General features: G+C 36.7%; 3 protein-coding genes across 7 annotated transcripts in view; 2 read left to right on the top strand and 1 right to left on the bottom strand.

The window, feature by feature from the left end:
* The window catches only part of LOC124156130 (terminal nucleotidyltransferase 4A-like), a 49937-nt gene extending 37062 nt beyond the window's left edge, over positions 1-12875 (top strand). For 3 of the 5 annotated variants that reach the window (XM_046530473.1, XM_046530468.1, XM_046530471.1), the window contains exons 8-9: positions 3879-4434; positions 9733-12875. In XM_046530473.1, the coding sequence (XP_046386429.1) occupies positions 3879-4434; positions 9733-10100 (924 nt within the window). In that variant the 3' untranslated portion in view covers positions 10101-12875. Of the gene's footprint in view, positions 1-3878; positions 4435-6088; positions 6110-9732 lie in introns of all 5 variants that reach the window. The other 2 variants (XM_046530469.1, XM_046530470.1) reach the window with 2 other exon arrangements.
* On the top strand, positions 10553-21959 carry LOC124156134 (protein Rae1). Its single transcript, XM_046530478.1, has 8 exons — positions 10553-13145; positions 13247-13339; positions 13414-13587; positions 13696-13767; positions 14071-14224; positions 14800-14930; positions 17168-17362; positions 21670-21959. Exons 1-8 carry the CDS (start codon positions 12966-12968, stop codon positions 21754-21756), a joined length of 1086 nt encoding a protein of 361 aa, XP_046386434.1. The 5' UTR covers positions 10553-12965; the 3' UTR covers positions 21757-21959.
* Positions 21793-25901, bottom strand: LOC124156133 (mannose-1-phosphate guanyltransferase alpha-A). Its single transcript, XM_046530477.1, has 6 exons — positions 25644-25901; positions 25362-25560; positions 24455-24877; positions 24052-24343; positions 23229-23493; positions 21793-22136 (listed from the first exon to the last, which is right to left on the bottom strand). Exons 1-6 carry the CDS (start codon positions 25681-25683, stop codon positions 22036-22038), a joined length of 1320 nt encoding a protein of 439 aa, XP_046386433.1. The 5' UTR covers positions 25684-25901; the 3' UTR covers positions 21793-22035.
* Positions 25902-26006: the final 105 nt, after the last annotated feature.

Below are 26006 nucleotides of genomic sequence, written 5' to 3'. Positions count from 1 at the left end.
TAGTAGAACTACGAATTTGTAAAAATATTTCATTTTGAAGAAGTATTGCTTGTATTGGGTATTTCAATTCTTCTTTTGCTTGAAAAGAGGATAAATGTAAGGCCTAAAACTAACTAGATATTCCTACTTTAGCCAAACTTTGATTGGAGTCTAATTGATTAGGACTGCCAGTTTAATGAGTTATTGTTCTCCAGTGTGGTTCCTCTCCCTTCATTATGATGACACAACCATTAATAATGTGAATTCTGTTGTAAGGTGAACTTGGGTAATTCTTCGTTAGGGATTTCTAACATTTAACCAATGCCTGTGCAATATACTGTATGTAGAGCTGTCAAGATATGGTTGAGTTAAATGGTTTTAACATTATATATGTAGTAGATATTTTTTTTACGTGAGATAGTCAATTGAACTATAAAAAGTTATCAACTTTTGAATTTGTAGCTTGCAAGTAACTATCCCAGTCAATCATGATGTGACCATCACAGAACAGGGATCTACGATTCATGATGATTTTGCTTTAATCTACATTAATTTTAACTTATAAACACTCTCCTGCTTCATGTTATATTGATTATTTAATCAAATAAATTGCTGCTAAGTTCAGGGCTAACATTCAAGTACCTAACAACTTCATCTGCCTAGATTACAGTGTTGGTTTTAGCCAACATGTATGTGTACCCAACTTTTCTGTTTAAAGAATGAGTGAGAGGTAATTGTCCATTTGGGTTCATGGGATTCTGCACCTACATATCTAAAAAGGGATGGCTTGGGCACTTTTCCCCCATTTGCAGGGGAGGGTTGGGAGCATTGCAAGTTATACAAACTTGCTGCTTTTCCTTGTAATGCTTGTATTCTTGAGTGAATTTGAAGAGGCGAATTTTAGCCTCCTCAGGCTTTATATGCAATATTGCATACATATTTTGAACAAGTTGCTTGATATTGCTGAAATTCCATTATTACCTGGGTTGTGGGAGATAAAACTTTCATCCCCAAAAGCCATTGCTTGCTGAAATAGAGGGTTTTTAAGTCACGTAATGTGTTCTGTCCTTAAGGCCTGGTTACACGGTGCATTAACTCGTACGGGTTAATGTCTAAATGTATGAACGCAAGAATGAACGGAAAAATTCACCGTGTAACCACCCCAAAATGTACAAATGCATGAACGCGTGAACAGAAAATAGAACCTGTTCTAATTTCGTTCATGCATTCGCACAAGTTGATAACAGAGCCACCTGGTGGGAAACGACACATTTAGTTGTCATCTGCAGGGCTATTCCACGGCCGTCTTGGCTATTCAGTAACTCTTTACCCGTATTTGTTCATTTGTACTGTATCGTAAGTGCTTGAATCCTACCACAAACTCACCATTTGCATCTACACTAATATTCGTATAGATTATCCCTGTATGTATGCCGGACATACTAAGTTTATGCCTATGGTATCTTATTGGTTCTATTATGCCGGAACAAAACAATCGATGAGGTTGTCACAGAGTTTTCAACACGACATTTGTGAAATACAATGGCTATCATACGACTTATAGAACACATTTAAACATAATTTATATCATACGAATTAACGACAATTCTACCTTTTATACATCCGAGGTGGGAATACGCTGGCCACCACAAAAATACGACTCACATTACGCAAGTTCATAAATCGACAAGACCTCTAAACCAACATCTTTCCCATCAACAGCAAATATCTTCTTAACTTATAACCATCCCGGACAAAAGTAGAACAAAGTATTAAAAATATCCACTCTCATACATCATCTACACTCAGTGAGACAGATGACAGAAAAATGTCTGGTAAACACGGCTTAAAAACAAGATGCGTCTACAAATTTTCCGCCTTAGTATTAACTTTGATAACGGTTTGAAATAAATAGAGTACTATTGAGATATAGCATTCAGTGAGCGATAACGATAAATATTAAATATAAATAAATATTACTGGCACGAAATGAAACAACTTCGGCAACTACAATGAAAACCACTGTTTACACGGCAGCGCAAATATATTACCAGTATGTGAAATTTCCTGGTCCTACAGGAAACAACGAAAAGGGAATTATTTTCTGGTAGGTATCGTCTGCTTCCTACCTAATGATACTGTTTTCACATTTAAATTTTGCGCACTGTAAAGGGAATAAACAAAAACTAAACGCCTCGCGTTACGAGAAAATGTGTGAAAACTTGTGCGAACGCATTTACCGTGTAACCGCTCATTCATGCTCCTCGTTCACGCAAACGTCCATGAATTCGGACATGCAAACAGACACGCATTCATACATTAACCCGTACGGGTTAATGCACCGTGTAACCAGGCCTTTAGAGTCATTATGTCTTTTCTTCTGCAACATTGTCCAAAACAACCTTTTTTTCCTTCAATATGGGATTTCATTTCATAGACTCTGATTTCATTTTGACTGTTCTTAATTATTGGAGATCCCATGTGATTAATTTAAAAATGCTGCAAGGTATCACCATATGTGATTAACATTTGTGATAAGCACAATATTTTTACTTCATAGGTGTGTATTATTTTGTAATTTTTTTTCATGTCTTGAGTTACAGTAGATCTTATCAAGGATGAAGATAGTTTAAATTTTCTATTGAGGTTGTGGTATGAAAATTTGAGTTATGTATAAGAGAAAGTATATTGGGTAGGGTTTGATATGGACTGGCATAATCCTGGAGTTATAACTTAAAGGTAGTTCCTTCCACGATGCAGAAAGTGTCTTAGTACTATTGTCACCAGTAATAATGTCTTTAGTACTATTGATGTATAGGGTATATATACCAAATGCTGGCTCTTACAAAATGAGGGAAGGGACAGTAGCTTTGTCTATGTTATGAACAGATCCATGACTTACGATTCTATTATATTAAACCCTACCATGTTGGTCTTCTTGACACACTTTCTATGATTCCTTTTCTCATAGCTGTCTGTACTCTTAAGAATTCTACCTTATTTTCTACAGGAATCATCTTTTTCTACAACTTTTTCAGTCTTGTGACTTGCTTTTTTTATATTCAAGAAGTGTATTGGATCAGGAAAAATGTCTTTGCCACCAGTAGTAAATGCCTTTCTTTATAATACCATTATTAAAAAATATTTTCATTGTCCTTTTGCCTAAGAAATTTTTTTTCAAGCCCAGGGTGGACCTCATTTCTGGACAACAATTAATTTATAATTTCCTCCACCTGTCCACAGCGTTAAAGTAATATTCTTTGAATTTACCACCACCAGGCTTCTTAGTCTTGTTGAGTTCTGATGCAGGTTGACCACATGCATCCCTATGTGGTTCCAATCCCTAGTCAAAGTATGTCAGCAATGTTCATACACTGGACTTGGTTGTAATAAAGAAACCATTTGGGAGATATGATATTGGCTCCGTATTTGAGTTGGATATATTTAGTGTTTTTTACATCTTGCATGCTTGTTATATGTCCACATTTATGTTTTGTTGTTGTGTTATTCCCAATTTACAAATCAGCTATCCTCAGCTGTACCTGGAATTATTTGTGGGCTTATAGAATCACTGGTTCATTTCTCTTGTTCTCACTTCAGTGTGGTCGTATCACATTGCTAAAGAGTCTATGGTGATTTTTCTGCTCAAAAATGAGTCTGTCCTAGATTACATCCTAAGCAAATGACTTCAGGCTCATAATTTATCTTGGACTCAATAGACTTCCCATAATTTTGCAAGTATCATCCCTTGTGAAGCTATGAATCATTATTCGTGGTCCATGTATTTTTTGTGCCCGATTGTGATAATCTTCTAGGCTTTCATTAGGAATCAAAGTAATCTTTACTGGATGAAATATCCCTTTAACCCATCTTTTATATCTGCATGTGCCGCAACACAGGACTCGGAGACAAACGGTGAGCCAGGCCACCCCAGTCGAGTGAATTCTCCCAACAACAATAGCATTGATCTCGTGAGGGCAGGTATCACAAATGGCGTTGGCAGTGGCAGTAGTAGTGGCACGAGCAGTGGTCGGGGCAGTGCCAGTCCCCCTCCACCCCCCCATCAACAGGCCATCCTCGCCCCAGCGTACACAGTGGTTCCTCCCCCTCCCCACCACCAATTCCCCGTGTCCCGACTTCCGCCCATTCACCTCGCCTCTTTGCCCCACACTCATTGCCTGACGCAGTTTGACCACTCTCACCCTCCTCCAGTGACCTCTCCCCCCTTGCCTCAGGCGGCCAACCCCCAGTCACAGTATGTCACCAACCACCACCACCACCATCACCACCACCACAGGCACCACCATAAGGGTCGGGGCCTGGGGAGTGCTGGTGGTGTGGGCAACCAGTTGAACCAGATGCTGACTGGGGAGGTGAGGAATGGTGGGGGAGGCTGGCCAAAGCAGAGGCGGTTTTCTGCTGGTGGCTCACCGTCTATGCAGTCTGTACCGCAAGGTAAATTCTCAAGTCTATGCATGTATATTTTATCTTGTCACATCTGATGGTGGTGGTTTTCTATTGTTTGCCTGCTTAAACCTGTCGAGTCTTATCTCATCCCTTGTTGCTACTCTCAATTCATGATCTGGAGGTATCCTAGGTGGTTATCGGTCAGTCTTTCAATTGCATTTTGAAGAATAATTTTTAAACTAAGTGAATGTTGCGTTAGTGACTTCAGGTAGCATCAGCTAAGGATGGATATTTTGTATTTGAAGTTCATTGAGTAGGTTGCATTATGAGAATATTTGTGAAGGGAAGCAAGAGATAAGGATTTTAATCTGGTCCCAAGATTACGAATGCTGACCTATTATGGCTTCCAGCTCAGAAACCTGAGTACTTACAGGAAATAAAATTATGTCATCATTCATACACTTTAAAGTGATCGATCTATTGCTCCTTACATGCATGTCCAAATTGGTGCCATTGGCCAAGCAAGGCAAAGGCCAGTGCTTCAATTCTAAATTCTGTAAGCCTTTCTGGAGTAATGTGATCTAACCCGTTGATAATAACAGAGCAGGTGATGGAATACCTTTTTTTGCATGTGAAGGAACCTGTTCTATTTCTTATGCCGTTTGTTACCAGCCATGTTTGTAATTTTGCTTCGTGGATGCTCCTTTGTTATTACTGAGTAAGCTATTACTAATCAGTGAAAATTGTGATCTATCACACTTTATTCCGTCATTATGGAAAAGAGGGCCTTGGAATTTCAAATTATAAGTTAAAGTAATTTATTAGGTATTTGGAGGCATTGGCAAAAGATTGCTTTTAGTGGCGTAAGCAATACTTAGGATAATATTGCTGTTTATTCAGTTTTTTAACTGCTGTAGGATCATTAGGCTGTGATTAAATCCTTTTGAATCTTGGTTATCATTGCACTATCATTGTAATGAATTTGTCCCCGGAAAAATAGGAGGAAATAATGTGACTTGAGTTCCAGAACACTGTATTAACTATGGTGACAGGCTTTCAAGTGATAATTCACAAATTTTTATTGTCTTTAGGGCTTAGTTTACGTACTTCCCATTACATTAAAAATAGCCGTCATATAAGTGCCTAGTGTTCCTAAATTTTTTTTTTACGATTAGTTAGTATTACTGCTGGCAATTTATTGGGCTGAGCCTTGCTGGTACAGTTAGTGAAGATTGATAATATTATATTTAGCCGAATCTGTGGGTAAGAGCTGCATGATGGATTTATTAATTAACTTGTGGAATTATGTTTTGTGCTTGAAAAAGCTATTACTTTTATGCCCATTTTTGGCAGCAATTTCATTATTGCTCATTTTATCATTTCATTTGCTTTAACCAATGTTAAATTAATTATGTATCAGGATGTCGTAATGCATTCTCATTCATCAGACATCCACATCATTCCTTTCATTATCTTTGCCGACGTGATAAGACTTCTGGAGAAAATGAATCATAGTTTCTAAATGAGCTGCTTTTCAGCTGGGTTAATGAAATTTAGTCGTGATCATTTTATGCATTGACAGTGATGTTAATAAAGCAAAGCATTATTCCACTTCTGCCTTTTAAAAATGCCTCTCAATGTTTAACTTTCTGTGTTGTAACCTGCCTCATTTTTTTACAAATCTTGTAATTTCCTCTCCAAGTTTCTCTGATTGGCATCTTGGGTAAGTAATACTTCAATGTACCAACTTAGTCAAAGCTTTTTGGATATAATAGAAGGAATAAAGGTTTTGGTGCTTATTAATGAAAATAATAGAAGCTCATGTGTGGAGACTGTTAATCATCAGTGCCTCTCCAAACCTTCTCTTTATGTTTCATACCCTCCTAATTGTATTTTTTAATAAGGCCATTAAATTATTATGCCATACCATGAATTCAAAAGTAGCTTTGTGTATTCATATTTAATCATTTAAAATTCATATTCTCCAGTGTATCTGTTCTGTTCATCCTAATTCAATTATTTCCTTAATTTTCAAACTATGTACTGGCATAAAACATGGCACAGTAGTCATTAGCATATATTAGTTGACTGTACGATTCTTTCCTTAAGCCTTCTTAGTTGAAATGAGTTTTAAAGCCATAGCAGGTTAGATTATATATTCAAGAATTATAATTAAAGGTTTTATTTTTAAATAAAATAAAAATTTTAAATGTGTACATAATTTTAACCCTTCAATTTTCTTCAAGTCTATTGATGTGAGGTTGTCCCTCCGGCTAAGTGGAGCATGTCAATTGACCCTAGTAGTAACATAATATTGATTGATAATATTGTTTTTATATTCATTATCCAGATGACATTTATTTATTAACTGTCGTTTTTAACAGAATCAGAAAGAAAGTAAATTTGTTACAGTATGGCATGGTGATTTATTGTGTTCTCCTGAAAAACCATACATAATACAGGTATTTTGTATGGGGAATAATGCTTTATTTTATTAACATCATTTTTCTGTTGAGTGAGCATGCGCATATTCTTTATTTCTCATGCTTATGTGTTCCAATTTGTACAAATTTTCTCAGAAATTTCTACCTTCTCATAATTTCAAAACCTAATATGGCATTTCTAAGTTTAGGAAAGACACTGGATTTGTGATCTGCTTTCGCGGAGGATACATCTTTCAATCTACTTACACAATGAATGAAATCAACTGATTTTGGCGTAACTTGTTGGAACAATGAGATATTCATGGTGAAGCAAAAACCCAGTACTGTTCCAAAAACTGTTATTTGCCGTCGACTAGTTTCAACAGCTATAGCGTCATTAACCAAACAAACAGTTTGTCTTGATAATGACTCTATAGCCATCAAAACTAGTGGACAGGAAATTGAAGTTGGTGGAACAGTGCTGGGTTTTTGCTTCACCGTGAATACTTACATGGTTCTTACTGTTAACCTCTTATCATGTTCATCCATGCTGTCTATTTTATTGGAACATTTATTATCAATGCTGGAAAACATTAAATTAGCCCCTCAGTCTTTTATTAAATGAATATAAAGTGCTCATTTTGTGATTAGGTAAAGTTGATTATGTAATTTAAAAAATAGACTGCTGCTTTTTGTGTAGTAAGAGCTCTTTAGAGGGTGGATTATATGCTTTTCAATCTTCCAATTTCTTCTTTGTGACTTAGTACCCATGGATTCAACTTCATTGCATGGGTAAATGCCCGTGGTGGCTTTTGAAGGTTGCACCTTTTTCCTTGTAACCTGTACCCTTGAAATTTTCAAGAAATCTGAGGCACAGGTGATCTACTTGCCACCACTGCAGTTTGAAATCCTGCCTTAACTGCTCTAATTACTAATAAAAAGGGAGTGTGCAAAATATAACCCTTTTATGGCAGCTAACTCCTTTAATTTTTGCTTGAGTTTTGCGACTTTATTTCATATTCCTTGGTTCAGTGATTTATGAATAGGGCTGCTGGAAAGGCTTCTTGAATGTAGCTATATTGGACATTAGTATTAGAATGAGTGACTGATAGAGGGGGGCTGAATGTACTGAGTGATCAGGGAAACATTTGGCTTGGCAATTCTCTAAAAATACAGTTTGTCTGTGACTTGATAATATGCTATCGATTTTAGATTCCAATAACTAAATAATGAATAGGAAAACAGAAGAATTTATTGTAGAGATATTTCCTTGTCCGTTTCTCCAATATTATGGATTTGGATTTAGATTTTTAAAATATATTTTAACATTTTTTATCATTTGCAATGATCAGTGTGCTAGTTTTTGAGGTTGTGTGTGGGAACCCCTGACTTTGGTAACTCGTAGTGCAAAAACATATAATTCCATTGGGAATAAAATGAAAACTTGATAGAAAACATCTTATTGATGTCGACGACTTCTGGGTGCAGCTGCTTATTGTGCGTTGTCATGCAAGTTTTTGCGGCTATTGCAGGTCATGAAGGTTGCATCATGAAGCTCATCGCCTGATGATGTGACCTGCAATGGCTGCAAAAGCTTGCATGACAACGCACAACAAGCAGCTGCACCCGGAAGTTGTTGACGTCAATGAATCTTGCTGCAAAAGCCTACGTTCCGAGACATCTTATTGCTGATAATTCTCTCGGGCTGATGTAGTTTTGGGGTTTATCGTTTGCTCTTATCCCAAGGTTATTCCTGTCATCATGGTGTAATGATTATTTAGTGCCTAAAGGAAAAGTTCGAATTTAAGCCAAAATTGTGGAATTGAGCAAGGAAAATTGAAGTGCTAAAGTTTTTGTATGTCCTTTTCCTTTATTTTGGGACAAATATCCAAACTCAAGAGCATATGGTTTTTGCAGTGAGAGCTTATTATTTGCATCCTTAATGCTAAATGATCTACCTCATTTCACATGGTAAATATCCATTTCCTGAATATTCAATGATATGAAATATATTTTTTCAAATGTTTATGTAAATTGTCTTGATTTCCCCTCAGGAGAAGCTTAGGATTAATCATTCCAATTATAAGCATACATTGGAGGCCTTTTGAGTTTCTATTTATTTTGAGTTTAAAGATTGCAAAGACATCTCTCTACCATAATTTTCATAATGGTTAAAAGTACCTAATAACACTTGGCTCACAATTTATGGAAAGTATCTTCTTTTTTGCGTACAAAAGTTATTGGAGTTGTAATCTAGTCTACAAAAATAGGAGTTTATATCTCATCTTGCCTACTAGAGTTATGTCATAGAAAACTCGATGGGATAGGATTTAATCTATGGAATTTTTTACTGTACAAATCCTCTTCTGTTTACTACTTAAATAAAATTATTTCACTTATTCCTTGCTTTAAGACAATGAAATTCATATTCTAGTTTTTATTTAAATCCTATGTGGTGATGTGTTTAATATTATTTGGTTGTGCATAATAACATAAAATTTCAATAGCCTTGTGAAAAATTAATTTCTTCGTTTCAAATTTTCTCGATATTTACCTTCTTCAATCACTTTTATTAAAATCATGATTTAAGTATAATCTTAAATGAGTGTTAAGTTCATATAATTTATTTCTATTTTTCTCATTTCTTTTAATATTGCATTTGCAGTTTTGAGTAATTTTGTGAGAGCTGAGATTTTATTGGCAAAATATGATGATGTAAATGGCCACATTGTCTCTCATGATTTTTGTAATTCATTATGATTGATTTCCTTTGATCATAATTGTGAATAATGCATGGTGTTTTCAATGGCCACTGGGCTTGAGTTCATTTCCGTATTAAGAATCAAGTTCTAACATTTGAAATCTAACCTAGAGTACAAAAATCAATACACACTTGGTTGGGGTTACACTCGCCACCCTATAGGTGCTCCAGTGAACCACTGTGGGAGCAGCTACAGGACTTCAAAGAGTGCAGCCAATCCCTCCTCCACGTACCCCTCCTCATTGCAGGCGAGGACGAATCCACCCCCGAGCACCAAAACAACCATTACCACCACCATAGTCAGCGACGGAGTGGCACCTCGAGCGGAGTATCCACAAGACGGGGAGGCCACGGGGGCAGCCGAGGTTCCTGGCCTGGCCGACAGTACTACCACCAAAGTCAGCGGCAGCATCAGCCATGAGCATCAGCAACCAAAGGACACCAACTACGGCCACCATCAACTCCCAGTCCGCAACTCAGGGATGAAGGCGAGGACATTTCGTCAAAGGAAAAAGAATGCGGTGTCATAGGGGAGTTAGTGGGGGCAGTATGGAGGCCAGGCTGTGAGGATGGTTAATAAAAAAAGTTCTTTTTCTTGTAAAAAAAACTGACTGAAAATCTTCATCTTCATCATGTTCCATTTATTTTGACTGAGTGATCGTGCCATTCAAGAGTTGTTACTCAAGTGTGAAAAACTGAGTTGCCATTGCAGTGAGTGAGGCGTGTGGAAGCGCTTTCTAAGTTTTCTGACCTGGGCAACAACTAAAAAAAAAGTCTTATTCTGAATAACTGTGTCTTTGTGAATCTTTTTGAGTGATTTAGTGAATGAGATATTTCCTATCCTATTTTTCTTTCTTTCTGGTGTGAATGTGTGTGAATACTTCCTAATGTGTGAATGTCTACCAGGGTTTATATCATATGTTGACTATAAGCAAATGAAATACTATCTTTAAAAAAAAAAGAAAAAAAGATAAAGCCTAAAAAAATGATAAAAACTTAAAATAAAAAATGCAACCAATATTGAGGTATATGATTTATTTTTTAAACAAGAAATGTGAATTTAAGGTCAAAATGTCTCCCTTGCCTTTTTTACATCATATTCATGGCTAGGTTGTTACTTTTTGAATGACCTAGTGGAAATCTGGATCACAAGTGATAAAGGAAAAAGGATAACCCTTCGTCTCTGAAAAATGCTATTAAAAATGTATGCTTTCCATCCCTTATAATATGCCTTCAAGCCACTTACACAGAAGCCTTAGTTTTTTAATGGAGATATGTACATGCAAGGGAATGTGATCAGGATTGTGAGGGCATGTGTGAAATCTTTGTTCATGACATTTTAGCATTGATGAACTCTCCTGTGTGTTAGGTTTTTGGGTCGAGTCTTGTACTGTGAAGCCTGTTGTTTTTAAGCACTTTAAGTTAGCCAAATGAATTTGAAAAGTACAATTTCAAGATGTGTTAAGGGACCACTATGGTACAGAAGAGTCCTTTGATGGACTAAACAGATTGGTGGAGCTTAGAACTTCCATGCATTCATACTTAGTGTCGTCTGTAGTGTCTGGCAGCTCTCAAATAAGAAAATTAATTTCCTTATAGCTCTTCCAAGCTATGATTTTGGTATCCAATATGCATTGGCAAGTTGAGATCATTGAGACCTGCCTTCCATACCTACTGACTTGTTTATTCAAACGTGCCTCTGTATCTGTCTTTCTGTACAAAGATAGAAGAAGTTGGAAATGAATGTTCTTCATTGATATTAATATATTTGGTCAGATTATCCATATTGGTTAGTGTATTTTTGTAGTGATTAATGAGCGTTGGCGACATTTTTATTTATTTATTTTTTGTTGTCGATATTGATAATGCATGACTACTTAAGTGCCATGAAATTCGTTGTCTTCAGTCATTAATTGGCAACTCTCCCTGCATTCATGGCAAGTTGGGTTTTGGACAACCTGCTTTTTTTAAGACACTAAAACCAGAGGGCTTTTTCTGTGATACAGAGCATAAAAATACCATAACTGTGCAAACACTGCCAATATTGTTGGAACTGTCTTATTATAATGCCTTTGAATTAATTATTAAATTTTTTGCTATGATATGTGGTGACATTTTGAGTGATATGAGTATTGTCTCCTATCTGTGTAGTACTTACACCAATTATAACTTAATACTGTACTATTCTCTCAAGCCTATGCTCTTATTAGTCTATAATCATGTGACATTTTAAATGGATTGAAAAAAAATGTTCTTCATCTGGAGAAAGGTTTTATCGTGAAGTGTAATTAGAAGTTCTATTGTTTACTTTTTTGCAGTCCTGATTTAGTAACCAGGACTGTAATGCATCTATCCTTCTTTATTTTACAATTTTGTAAGAAATTTGAAGTAGGTATCCCATCTGGTGAATGAATGTTTTGAGAATACATTATGAAGTTATAATGGCTGTATTGTATATAAAGCAATTTCTACATCTAAGGATGGTTGCATGAAAAGGTTTTCATGAGTTAATTAAATCCTAGTCATGAATGATATGCCAAATACATACTGTAAAAACTATGATAGGTGTTCAATTCCTGTTTGGAAGTGAAAGTGATTTATTTGAGTGATTTAAAACTATGGGTGCTCTGTACAGTTAGTCTTAGTGAACAATCAGTATTTCTGTACTATTTGCATATCAAATTATCCAACTTACATTTAGCAATACTAAGGTTTAAATTCCTTGGAAAAGGATGCAGTTTATCTCATTAGCAGCCTTTGGCATATGGTGTATTGCTTTGACAAAAATATTTCAAAGAAGTTGTTTGCAGCCATTTAAGTGTTCTTTGGAATCTATATTCTGAGTATTGGCAAATATAGTTTTTCACTTTTATAAGTTTACTCATTGTCAAACTGCATGGATCTTTTAGTTGTCAATGACATTTTTATGCAAGAGGTAACGAACGTTGAGTCATTAAAAGGTGTAATCTGTTGCAATGAAGGCAATTGATTCAATTCCTCACCAAATCCTCATGTTTAATTTTAAAGATTTCCCGCTTTCAGAGGTACGAGACCTTTGATTGGGTCGTATTTCTGTGTTACTGATTGGCCTTGCGCCAATCCCCCAATACTGCTCTCTGGTTCGTGTAGCCGGTAGACGTCCGCCATGTTTACGACGGCAAGATTGTGTACTGTGGAAGGGAAAATGTAGTTATTTGTTGCAAAAAGTATTAACAATTATATATTTTATTACCAATCAGAGGATTAATTTTTATGTAATAGGTCTATATTAATACAGTCTTCAATAAAGAATTGTCGCTCTTTAATTGTGTTGTTACTGTGAACACCTTCATTCACGCGGGACCGCGTTGTGGGAGACTTGACGTGTTTATCATAGTACTTCCAAAACTTTCAAGATGTTTAACCAGGCTACATCTTTGGGTGGTACCTCAACATTTGCTACTACTCCGAGCACTGCAAATCCCATGAGAGATTTTGAGGTATCATCCCCTCCGGATGATTCCGTTTCGTCGTTGGCATTTAGTCCCGGTTCAATTCCTCAGAATTTTCTAATTGCTGGGAGCTGGGATGGCAATGTGAGTATAAGTTATAACAGTTTTTTTCAAATTAACTTCATTTGACGTTCATTGAATATTATTTAATGATGTTGGTTGATAATTTCCTCGCATTGGTGAAGGTTCGTTGCTGGGAGGTTGAACAGACTGGAAAAACCATTCCCAAGTCGATGCAAAGCATGCAGGGCCCGATTTTGGATGTTTGTTGGAGTGATGTGAGTTGAAAATACCCCCATGATTTGTTTTTAATTGAATTTGTGAGAAAATAAACGTTACAATGATAATTTAGGACGCTACCAAAGTGTTTATGGCAGCATGTGACAAGATGGTGAAATGCTGGGACTTGAATAGTAATCAGACAGTGCAAGTAGCTGCTCACGATGCTCCCGTTAAAACATGTCATTGGATCAAGACACCATCATACACTTGTCTGATGACAGGGTCATGGGACAAGACCTTGAAGGTAAGATTCTCAACTTCGTGATACTCATGAACAACATTTTATGGGAATGTCTATCATGAATATCAGTTTTCGTATCACGAAATGTACGGCTTTCTTTATTTTTTTTAGTTTTGGGATACAAGGACACCTAGCCCCATGCTAACAATAAATCTCCCAGAGCGATGTTACTGTGCTGATGTGGTAAGAAAGGATATCAATGATCTTATTAATGCTATGCATGGGTATTATAACTCTGTACTAGGATATTATTTCCATATCCATAATTTCAGCCAATTTGACATCCAGCTAGGACATATTTTAACTTCTGGAGTTGTCATGATTTCTTTTAATGTCTACTAAATATGATTATGTGAGAGATAGTTAAATATTTGCCTTGCGCCATCAATTATTGAGGTTAAGGCAACATTAAAACCGAATCTTAACCAATTTAACCTTTGTGTAGCACCGATATAGTTGTTAATTTCCTGTTCTTCCTGCTTTTAGGATTACCCTATGGCTGTGGTAGGAACTGCTGGACGAGGGTTAATTGTGTATCAACTGGAAGGAAAGCCCCAAGAATTTAAAAGGATAGAATCTCCATTGAAGTATCAGCATCGCTGCGTTTCCATATTTAGAGATAAAAAGAGTTCTCCTGCAGGTTTGTAATTTTAGTAATCAATGTTCTAATATCGTTGGGCGTAAACTAAGATTCCTTGAATCCCTCTCCGTATAGGGTTGATTGAAGTTATTTCTATTTTAGTTCAAGTAATGCGTTTCGGTGTTCTGTACTCCTGACAGTACCAGAGTTAAAAGACAGTTGTAACTTTGTCATTACGGTCGCGTTTGAAATGTCACCTGCTGGTGTCATGTAAATGAATTCGATAATTAAATGCAGTTTTAGAGTAGAAAAACGGCTTTAAAAGGAAGTTCATCTTGCAAGATTAAAGTTAGTGAAAATTTTCCAAGAAAAGGCCTTTAGTACTTGGCATAGGTGTTTTTATGCAGAAAATATATATGTACTTTTCAAAAAAATAATGGAAACAGGTGCAACTTAATGGAATTGACCGCATTGTAAATGCAAAGGGCTATAAAAAGTCTATGCTTAAAAATATCTTGTGCATTATCATTAATAAATTGATAGTTGCTGCTTCTATTTTGGTCTTCATAACGCCTTTTCAATAACATATTTGCATGTTTTTGATGCAACTGATGGACCCTTCACTTTTATTCTAGGTTTTGCGTTGGGTAGTGTGGAAGGTAGAGTGGCCATACAATATATAAGCCCTCCAAATCCTAAGGACAACTTCACTTTCAAATGTCATCGATCTAATGGTACTCCAAATGGATATCAAGATATATTTGCTGTAAGTATAATCATATAAACTCGAAATGCCTCCTTATTTGACTCATAATGGTGAATGTTTTTGTGCTTTTGGAAGAAATTGCTTGGGCAGTGTTAAGTAAAGGTACTGTAATTAATAGAGCATCCCTAGCATTTCACTAGCTTCCTGTCTATTCTTACTATTGGTGGAAATTGAAAATTTTCATTTTGGATTTTTGTCCATTCATTGGTGAAGATTACAATTCTTGTTCAGCAAATAAGTTCGAAGAAATTTGATTTTATCTGTGTTCATTTCTGAACATGCAATTTTCGACAGCCAATGCTTTGTTTGAAGTCATGATGTTGATCTTATATAATGGATATTATGGTCATTTAAAGTCAGTAGGAATTTCATCTATTCAATTTAATATATATTTCATCAAGATTTACCCGTAATCATGCGGGACAGTTTGTTATTGATCTAATTTTCTTTATTCCATCCAACAAGAACAAATTTGGCTCTTATTTCTATCACAGGAGTGGAAGGAGCAAAAACTTAGCTTTTTCCACATGCTGATTTATTTTGTCTGACCAGCGTTTTGTGACTGCATAATATTTTCAAGGTGAAACAACAACAAGCTCTTCAACACCTTGAAAATGTTATGGGGTAAGGAAACCATTGTCAGCTATTAGTAAAAAGCTAAGTTTTTATTCGTTCAACTCCTACGATAATGGATTTCCACCAAGCCTGCTACTATTACTTACCTTAATTCTTTTATTTTTCTGTCTAGAAGTATTCCTGTTCTCCTTCCCCTGGGAGGATTTTTGAAATATTACTGTAATTCATTCTATAATTAATATTAGGTTAAAGGAATTAAATTTATTCTACAGGGTTTATATTGGTCAGGGGAATTGGGGATTTGAAATGGGTCAGATAAAAGTGGGGGAAGCATATCCACAATGTCAGGGAAGATTTTTTGCCTTTATTAGTGAGAAAAAAATTATAAGAAATGATTTACCTTGTAGCAAGGAAATTTATTTGTGTTCATTATAAAGAAATAAATTTCAATAAGTACAAATTTGCTTTTAAGGAACATTTCTGTTTCATTGATTTTAAAGCCTGGAAAAAGTTAGTGATAAGTAGACCTCAAGAACCACTTAATGTGAGATACTAATACAGTGACAGCATTTAGAAAAAAACTTCTTTAAAATCTCAATTTAATTGAAGGAAAATGAGTTCAGTTTTTTATGATAGTGAATTTTCATGAGTGAGAAGTGTAGTAGTTAGTATCATTTAATTTGTATTTGTTTTGTTAGCTCAAACAGTGTTATGGAAGAAGAAATTTTTGATGACAAATAAACTTAATTTAAAAGTGTAATGGAAATATAAGCTCTGGGAAAGGCATCAATGTAGCTAAGTAGCAACTAAGCTCTATTTTAGTGTAATTTGTGCATAGTTATGGTGTTACAAATTGTTCACTTAATACTTACGGATTAGCTTGTGAGAGCCTGGACACTCTCGGAGGGCTTTGCTGATGGGGAATGCGTAGTACTGAAAGAGAGAGAGAGAATGAGAATAGGAGCAAATTTAATGTTGCCATATTTGCATAGCCACCATAGTTTCTCACTGAAACGTGTGAGTCATGGGTGGCCGCAGGTATTTTGGCCTGGTGCTAAGACAAGACTCTGGAATTCATTTGGAAGGTGTTGGGGATATATCTTCACAGAAGCTCATGACATTGTTAGCTACCACCCTGAATGCTGCACTGTTGGTGAAAGGCATACTTAAAAACATGTAAGGGGAACATGAGGTTTGGCAACACTGCTCCACGAGCAGATTCATGATGCTAACACCACGGGGGTCTGACAGTGACTGAATTTCTGAAGAGCTAGGCCACGCCTGCTGTCTGCTGATTGGTCAAGGGAAAGTCAGATGTAGAGAAACTTACCTCCCCTCTCCCCCACTTACTTTAGCCGCACCAGGTCACTCTCAAAGATAAAGTGAACAAATTCTAGTTCTTAGGGAGTGATGGATGATTTCCAGTTTGTTTTAATTTTTTGATGAAATACCTTGAAATATGAAGCTTTTTTTTTTGGTGAGAGTTACATTTTTTTGCTTATTTTTTCAATAAACCAGCCTCTACTCCTGTAAAATGTTTAACAATGGTAAAATGAGAGTGTAAAAGAGTGAAGAGAAATTAAGATTATTGTCTGGACGAATGTGGGAATTTCAATTTTGGAATCTGGTATCAACCCTTAATTGAAATTTTTAATTTTTAGGTGAATGACATCTGTTTTCATCCTGTGCATGGGACCCTTGCTACTGTTGGATCTGATGGTCGTTTCAGTTTCTGGGATAAGGATGCTAGAACCAAACTCAAGTCATCAGAACCGATGGAGCAGCCTATAACTCGTTGTTGTTTCAACCATAACGGACAAATATTTGCTTATTCTGTTAGCTATGACTGGTCAAAGGTAATTTTAATTATCAAGACCTTTTTTAAATCTCATTTGAATTTCATGACCTGTTTGTTGCTTGTTGTCATGATGGTTACCTGATTAACCTGATTCCCTCTCCACTGCCTTCTGTTGCATTTTCGGAGTTATGCACAAATGACAAGTAAGCGACATGAAACTTGGACATTTTCCTAATTTTATGAATCACACCGTCATTCCACCACCCTTTATTCCATTGCTTCTTCCGTATTCACAGCTCTCACTTCATTATTAGCCAAACTTGGCTTAACAATTGCTGTTAGCAGCCGTGCATTGACTAATAGTTGGTGCCAGCGATGGTTTCAGCAATGGAAAAAGTGATTGGAGAACCATCCCTCGAGCCATTGCGAAAAATGTTTGCGTGAAATGGTCATTTTTCTGTCATCTTTGGAGAGATCACTGGAGTTATTGCATGATAAGGATGGAAAAATTGATCATGTGATTTAGGTTTTATATCCCTACCTTCCTCGGTGTAATCTTTTTCAGTTTTCTTCCTTAATCAATGGTTTTGTGTAGACTCTTGTTATTACGAAGTTCACAGGACCGAAAAAGCCGAAAGTTCGTATGAATGTTTCTTTTAGGAATCATTGAAAGGAAAAAAATCATACTCTATGAAAATTTCTTGTCTCTTCAATCTCCCACACTTATAATCTTCAGAGTCAAGTGTATAATAAATGCGATTAAATTATCTACATCTACATAATACCCCGCAAGCCACCTAAAAGGCATGCGGCAGGGGGTGTTAGGACACCAGCCGTTTACAGCTAAAAAAAATGAAGTGTTCTAAAGAAGTTGGGACTATATTATGTGCAAGTCCTCGATATACAAAGAAGATGCATCACAATTTTGCGTTAACTCACGATTGTGATGAACTGATCTAGCTTTTAGCGTAACTGGAGCCGAAAAAATCACTGTCCACGGGAAAAAAGAATTTGCGAAATTCTGAATAGTTCCTGAATTCACACCGGATTAAATAATGCTTTGTTCAGATTGTGCCCAAAGTGCGAGTTCCTCCACACCATGTCGTATCACATCGGCAAACTCCTAAGGAACCAAGTTTGAAATTTTGGGTGTACTTGAATTTTTCGAATGTCCGAATCTCTGGAAGTTCGTAAATTCAATGTGCATAGGAAGAGGAATAACTGTACGTCCAATGTACGAGCGATATTGAGTGGGTAACCATAATTCCACAGGAATGAAGCTTATTACATACATGATGTTGAGTGCATATTGAAGTATAGAAGTATATATTGAAGAAGAAAGAACCAAAATTGACACTCTCAGACACACTTCAACGATTGTCAAATGTTTCGATCCAATTGGGTAGTTTCCTTCATCAAAGAAAACGAAAGTCATTGATTGCAACTCGTTACCCATCATTATTTTATTCATAATGTACAAATTATTTGGTTTTAGAAATCCCAGTTACGACGAATGTTAATGGTCAATTTTAACCTCATTTGAAAAAGGCCAGATTGGTGCCCATGCGATGCCACTCCACGTGACATCACAGTGTCATAGATTCTATACGAGTAGAGTTTTACATTGTCTCAGATCAGTGGTGCAGCGAGGGGTGGGGTTTGGGGGATAAAACCTCCCCCACAGCTCAGAAAAATTTATAAGTTTAATCCATTTTTCTGAATTGGATTGATATTACTAATGGAATAGTGTAAGGATTATTAAAATATCCCTCAGAAAGCCATATAACTTACCATTTTGAACCATTTATCTTCAAATTCCACATTTTTTTAATCTTGCACATACTGCTTATCCTGGTGGGTCATCTCTCTATCATACTCTCAAACACCCGAATATTATTTGCACCTAAACCCCCCCCACAGCCTTAACCTCTTCCCTAAGCAGGGCGTGATTTCACGGCCTGAATTTTCTAATGCTTAAGAAGGAAGGCCGGCGTTTCACGGCTTGAATTTTTCGAAGCAGAAGGCCAAAGGCCTTGTTTTCACGATTTCGCGGTCAAGCATGCCAAGTGGGTCCCAACCGCCATTAGGGTCCCTCGGCGCAAGAGGTCCGACCCTTTCCTATTGTTTGTGTGGGGATTACCTAGGCCCATTCCGGCTCTCAGTGTCCCACTCAAGGAAGGTGCTCATGGTCACTTATTTGTTTATAAGGTGGAATAACTAAAAACGTAAATGTAGCATTTTTTGAAAATCAATGCTAGTAATTACATTCTGTATGTTCTGCTGATTGGTTCCACATTTTAAACGGAATTCTAGCGTTTATATTAACGGAGTTGATCATCACCCAGAACAATTTTTGGAGACGCTAAGGTTAGATGTTTAATTGTTATTTTTATAACTTACTAGCAAGTTTATAGGAGCGATATTGTAATGATTTACATATAAAAATATACATTACTCTGTTAGCTACATTCTAAGTGTACTTTTGCGGTGAAATTCGATAGAATATCCGATTTAACTTCTACGAAAAAAGCCCTCTTAATGTAATAAAGTATGATTCTCTCAGTTCTTTGTCGTGAGCCAAAATTACAGCGGCTATTTTTAATAACCTCTTACCAACCTTTGAATACAAAGGTATTATAAACGAATTTCGCTATAAATACTGATTAATGCATATCCTAAAAATTCGTAAATTTAAAGTACCGATAGGGAATGTTTTACGTAGACACATGTTGTGAGAAGCATTTCATACCATTGCAGGAATAAGAACTGCTCTACCCAGGTAATTACTCTCATATTGTAAGTACTCTCATTGGTGTAAGTATTCTCCTACTGAAATATGTACGTGGAAGATGATAACCTCACTCTTCTCGGAAAAGCTCATTTGGCTATGATATAGTGCCGTTTTGCTGAAAACCCTAAAAATAACCGTAGAACTTCGTTTAAAAGTTCTACAGGCATTGCAAAATGAAAGGAATACATTGATGAACTGACATTTAATGCAACAGTAACAATTAAAAGAATTAAAATTGCACTGGCAACAATAAACTGACCACAAAAGTACGCCGGGATGGGCTGCCTTCGGGGAAAAGGGTCGAGGATTATATTTGCCCAGATGCCATAGAAAGGGTCGAGACCCCGCTAGGACAGGTCATTAAGGGGAGGAAGCGACTACCTGGTCAGTCCCAAGCCGAAAAAAAACTCCGTACGGGGCGAAAAAGAAAATCTCAAACCCTTGCCAAAAGCAACTTCCCGCGAAGGAGCTTGGCGCGAAAAGGTTAATTCCTAGCTGTGCCCCTGTCTGAAACTACCAATGCATGCATGAGCCACAGAGCTCAGGGAAACATTTCTTAATTTTAATCACCTATTAAAATTGACTATGGTCGGAAAGTTTCCTTCGTTTGATAGGGTATTAATAATCCTTATTTAAGCCGAGCTCTAACTGCTGGCAGAGTACTCTACGCTACCCCCATCCTCGGCAACAAGCAGCCTGCATCATAGCGGTGTTCATAACCTCACACTCAGGTGGTGTCACACAGCAGCAGCCAGACGTCACACGGGCTCTTCCTAGAATTCACACGTACCTGTTGCATTTTCTCGTGATTGAAATTTTTCACTTTTTATTTAATCGGAAAAAATAGATATCGTCATTTATAGATCTAATAGTGTGAAATATGTACACCAGGAGTAATAGTCTTTCGATTTAGGCAATAAAAAATAGTAGAAAACCACCCTAATGCTCTATACAGCAACACGATCTGAGTGGCTGGTATACATTTTCAGTGACGTGCCAAATGATGAAAAAAGTGAGGGGAATCCTCGTCACCTATCATGAAAAACAATCGCGTGCAATGATCATTTCTGAATGATCGTTGAAGTGAGAACTTGAAAGTGATAAAAAAAGATAGTGTTAATCAGGCTAACACAGGTAACTGCTCCTCGAATTCTCCATGGTTTAAGCAATTTCTCTTGTGTTTCAACATCTGTTAAGGGATTCCCTTTATTATTAGTCGTTCATTAAGAATGGGTGAATGTACCAGAATTTTGAGGAGTCATGAACTCATGTAAACGGCAGCAGATTTTGTCTTTTCATACTTAAACCTTGCATGTGGGTGTATGAATTTTGTCACAGCTTATCTTTCCACCAAATCCTTTCAAATGAGTTGTGATTTCAGATCTATATGATCACAAATTTCTTTCATTAAGGTGGATCTGCAAAAATCTATTTACTTTTGTTTTAGATATTGCCTCGCATCAATTTTATGGCATTAGTCTGGATTCATAAATTTACTATTGAGGCTTCTTGATAATGTTGTTTATGTGGAATGCCTCTAATATTGTTGTAATTAATGTATTTTTCTTTTCCAGGGTCATGAATTTTACAACCAACTGAAAAAGAACTACATATTTCTGCGGTCTTGTTATGAGGAATTAAAGCCTAGGACTAAAACATAATCATAGCACTTTTTCTTTAATAATTTTCATTCCATCTCAGTTTTGTCAATTATCAGTTTTAATGCAGTAAAAATATTTATTATTGAAATTATTTTTCAGTTTATACATAAGATTGTTTTCAAATGGAGTATGTACAGTTACTTTTACACAACATTCAACATTTTGTCATCAATTTTTTAACAATAAAGTGAAAATTTTCTTAATCCTATTGTCTGTACATCAGCGCTGTATACACCCCCTCTGTTTCCTTTTGCCTCCAAAGAAGGCAAAGCACTCTTGCTACAAAATGATCTCATTTTTGAAGCTTCTTGTTAGCTCCTTATACGGCAGAACAATTGAATTCAGTAGAATTACTTCCGATGGCACTGTGACGCTGCAGCCTGAAAATAAAAAAAATTACTTATTTGGTACTAATGATGGTGAAAATCGATCAAACTCTCATATATTTTTTTTCATGTTAGAAACTTTTCCCCACATTCTACATCTCAACATTTTATACCAAGGGTGACTTGCAGGGTAGCATGTAGAAGGTAATTAACATACATTACATATCTGATGAATTTTTCAGTGTGTGACCATAAAAATGACCACTGAGAAGTCATCTCTAACCTCTACTTTATATTTCTACTTATTAGAATTCACATAGTATCTGCTTTACATGGCTAATATAATTTTTTTCAATTTAGGGCATCATTTTGGCTTTTTTATTGACATTCGACGATCAATTTTTCTAATTTCAGTTGACATAAAAATGAAACATTATCATTTTATACCATCCATTCATGCCATAGTTCAGCAGAATCTTAAGAATTTTCACCTCCCGAGAAGCTCATTCATTAACCCACTACATCCAGGGATAGCGAGGCTTTACTTTGTTGGAAAATGAACCACATGAGATCAAACTCACAGATCTGACTTTCTTGATGGCATAACATGCGCCAAGTTAACCGTAGCAGCAACACCATGCAATTTTACATACAAGCAATGGAGGACATTTTTTGTAAGTGGGCAATTGGGAGGGAGTATGCAAGGCAAGGAGTATGATGGTTTAGTGGGTTGAGTACATGAGGGAAAAGTGCTTCACAACTACATCTACATACTCTCCTGCACCTGAGGTCGAGCCACTAAAAATGAAGCGAATTTCAAAATATACGAGTTAAACATAAAGATATACATCATTTAAAAGCAATAGAAATAATTTGGCTTCATTGAAGCAACTGTAAAGAAACACTGGATACCTAGTGTAATTACATATATACTAAGTAACATTATATTTATCCTGGCAGCCCCCATTAGAATCTATCTAAAGAGCATAAAATTTGAAATCTGATCGTTTTGACATTTAAAAGCATCGAGGACAAGAAAGCATTTGAGATCTGAGACTGGAAAGGAGAAAGTGAAATGGCTTGAGATGAATGACTAATTTTAATTTAGTAATAATAATAACATCGAGTAATATAAGTGACGAGTACCTAGAATAGTGATAGAAGGATTCAGGCGTCCATCAGAATTGAATAGAGGTGCCATTTCCATCTTGGCAAATGGTTTGTCAGGATTGGGATCACATGGGGTGCCCTCAACTCTGGCCCAAGATCCTACCATGCTCCCACTCCCCAACACAGAGTAGAGCACTAGACTGTGATCCGACACGTGAGCTCCAGCCAAGAGAATTGATTCTCTGATTCTCACACCAGGACCAACAACAGCACCTTTTCCTACACTGACATTTGGTCCTAGCTGAAATGAAATTGGTGCATTACCATTAATTTAAAATTGCATTAAGCTTATAAAAATCATGTTACGTGAAATACAGCACATGTTTTGAGGCTTAATCTGGTGGAAATCTAAAATATTGATAAAAAAAGATGGGACATTTTCCAATTAAAAGTTTCATTACCAGTTTTGATACAAATTGTATCATTATCAAGTAACTTCATCACTAAAGACCATTTAAATATCCAACAGCAAGTAGGGGAAGGGTCATTCCCTCCCAGTGCCACTTCCTCAACTTGATATTGGGTATTTGCAAAGGGTACTTTGAAATGAAAACTGGCAATGATTTAAATAATCAAAAAAGGTCTTGTAAGAACACTTTTAAGGGAAAATGGCCGTTTCTTCTGTTAACGCTAAAAGAATATATGTATAATAAATATATACAATGATATTTTGAGATGATTTTTCTACCAGTGAAATCCATGAACTCAATGAGACTTTAATTGAAGACTTATTTGCCCTATGATAGGGTTTTCACAACCAAACCCTGCTTCACTATGCTACTGCCTAGTGAATTCTCACCACAGCTGTAGGATGAACAGATGCGGAAGGGTGCACATGGACGTCACCAATTATTTTCGGTGTTTTAGCATCACCACTTCCAGTGGGAAAGAGTCGCTCAGGTCTCTTCTTCTTAAATAGTTCCAGATAATGGCGGTTGGCATAAATAGCAGATCCAGCAGTCTTCAACTGTGACCACCAATTGGTTGTGGGAAATGCGAAAGCCTTCCCAGTTCCAGCCAGGGGCATGAGGAGATCTTGCTCAAACCGAATGACCTCTTTCCCATTGCTATTTTCAGGCCCTGGGCCATAGCTGGCAGAGAAACAATAGAATTAATCTCAATATCCAGATTCTTATTGTTTTCCACCAACGAAGTTATTCAATATAAGATTGAAGCCTTTACAATAAATATTTTTAACATACTTGTAATATTCTTCCTGCTTTTTATTGAAAATGGCTGCTATAAATTGGAATATTTCCAAGGAGCAAATATACACTCCGCAGTTAATAAGTGGCGACACAAAGGTGGATGGTTTCTCAACGTAATGTTTTACTTCAAACGTTTCTCGGTCTTCCACTATGCAGCCATAGTTCATGGACTGTTGCTGGGTAGCCTCGGTAGCAAGTATAGTTATCAGGGGATTACAACATTCTCCATCGCCCTTACTGTGCTTAGAGGCGTTTAAAACTCGAGCTCTATGGGATTCAACCATTTCCGCTAACGGAAAATCAGCACAAACATCACCATTTAGAACGAAGAACGCTTCAGGGTTTCCACTCCTTATTTGATCCCGAAAATGAAACAATCCACCAGCTGTCCCAAGTGATGTGTACTCTTGCAGGTACCTGAAAGCCGTAAAAATATAATGTACAGCATGGAGAACTCAAAATAGGCAAGGTTAATATTTATTGTATAAGTTACATGTTGTGATCGTGCATAAAAATTAAAAGCACTCCAAATATATATATCACACACACACACATGAGATGCTATAAAAAAGGTGACGACGTAATGAGTGCAAGAGAAGTCGGCAATACCACTGATTTAAAGACACCCATAAAATTACGCCAAAGTAAATTCATCCACGCTTCTTAATCACTGGATTTTAACATGCAGGCTTCCCTTTTCGTTTGACCATAGCGTCGCTGACTTGATAAAGCAATAGATAAGGCGTAGTTATGTCAGTTACGGCTAGTTCTAAGCAAAGCCTGACTCAAAGAAACTGGAAACCGCCGCACGCCATCAAATGCGCAGCCAGTAAGGTATAGGTACAACTAACTGCGATATTTAACTCTAAAGAAAACGAGCTGCTGCTCGCGGAAATATTACCGAATGTTTATTTTGTACTCTTGCACCATATCTGCAACGAACTGCGATAATTCCGAGGCCGGGAAGTACCCAAGCAAAATTATTTCCTTTAAGTTTGGAACGCTGCAGCAAGCCTCGATATGATGCTGAACAAGAGGAAGACCAGCCACAGGAAAAAGGGGCTTCGGAATATCTAGGGAAAGTGGTCGAAACCTCGTCCCTAAAATAAAAGATGATCGTTAATTCATGACGAAATGGACTACGTACCGAATAAACATTGAAGAAATAAACAGGAGCACTTGCCTTTTTGAGGCCCTCCAATTAAAATCACAGCTTTCAGCATTTTTTGACCTTATCTAACACCTATTCCGATTGCCACGACTTCACTCTAACTTAGGGTTCGACGTTGATAACCCGATAACTTCTCCTCCAGCTTTGGACCTGCAACGTAGCTTTTATTTTGTTTACAGACGAACGCAGATCGTTGATCCGTTTTCCAAGTTCCGTATTTCAGTTCCACCCGTTCCCATGTCTATTGCTGATCCCGCTGATCCATTCATTGCGTTCCTAAATCCAATAAAGCACAGCTGTGCCATCTGTACCCCTATTTTGGAAACATTTGTTAAAATACAGGAAAGAAATAGTTTTAAAATATCTTTTCGATGT

Source organism: Ischnura elegans, chromosome 3 (genome assembly GCF_921293095.1).
Source record: "Ischnura elegans chromosome 3, ioIscEleg1.1, whole genome shotgun sequence".
Lineage (NCBI taxonomy): Eukaryota > Metazoa > Arthropoda > Insecta > Odonata > Coenagrionidae > Ischnura > Ischnura elegans.
The sequence above is the reverse complement of the archived record's forward strand: the minus strand, read 5'-3'. Positions and strand labels throughout refer to the sequence as shown.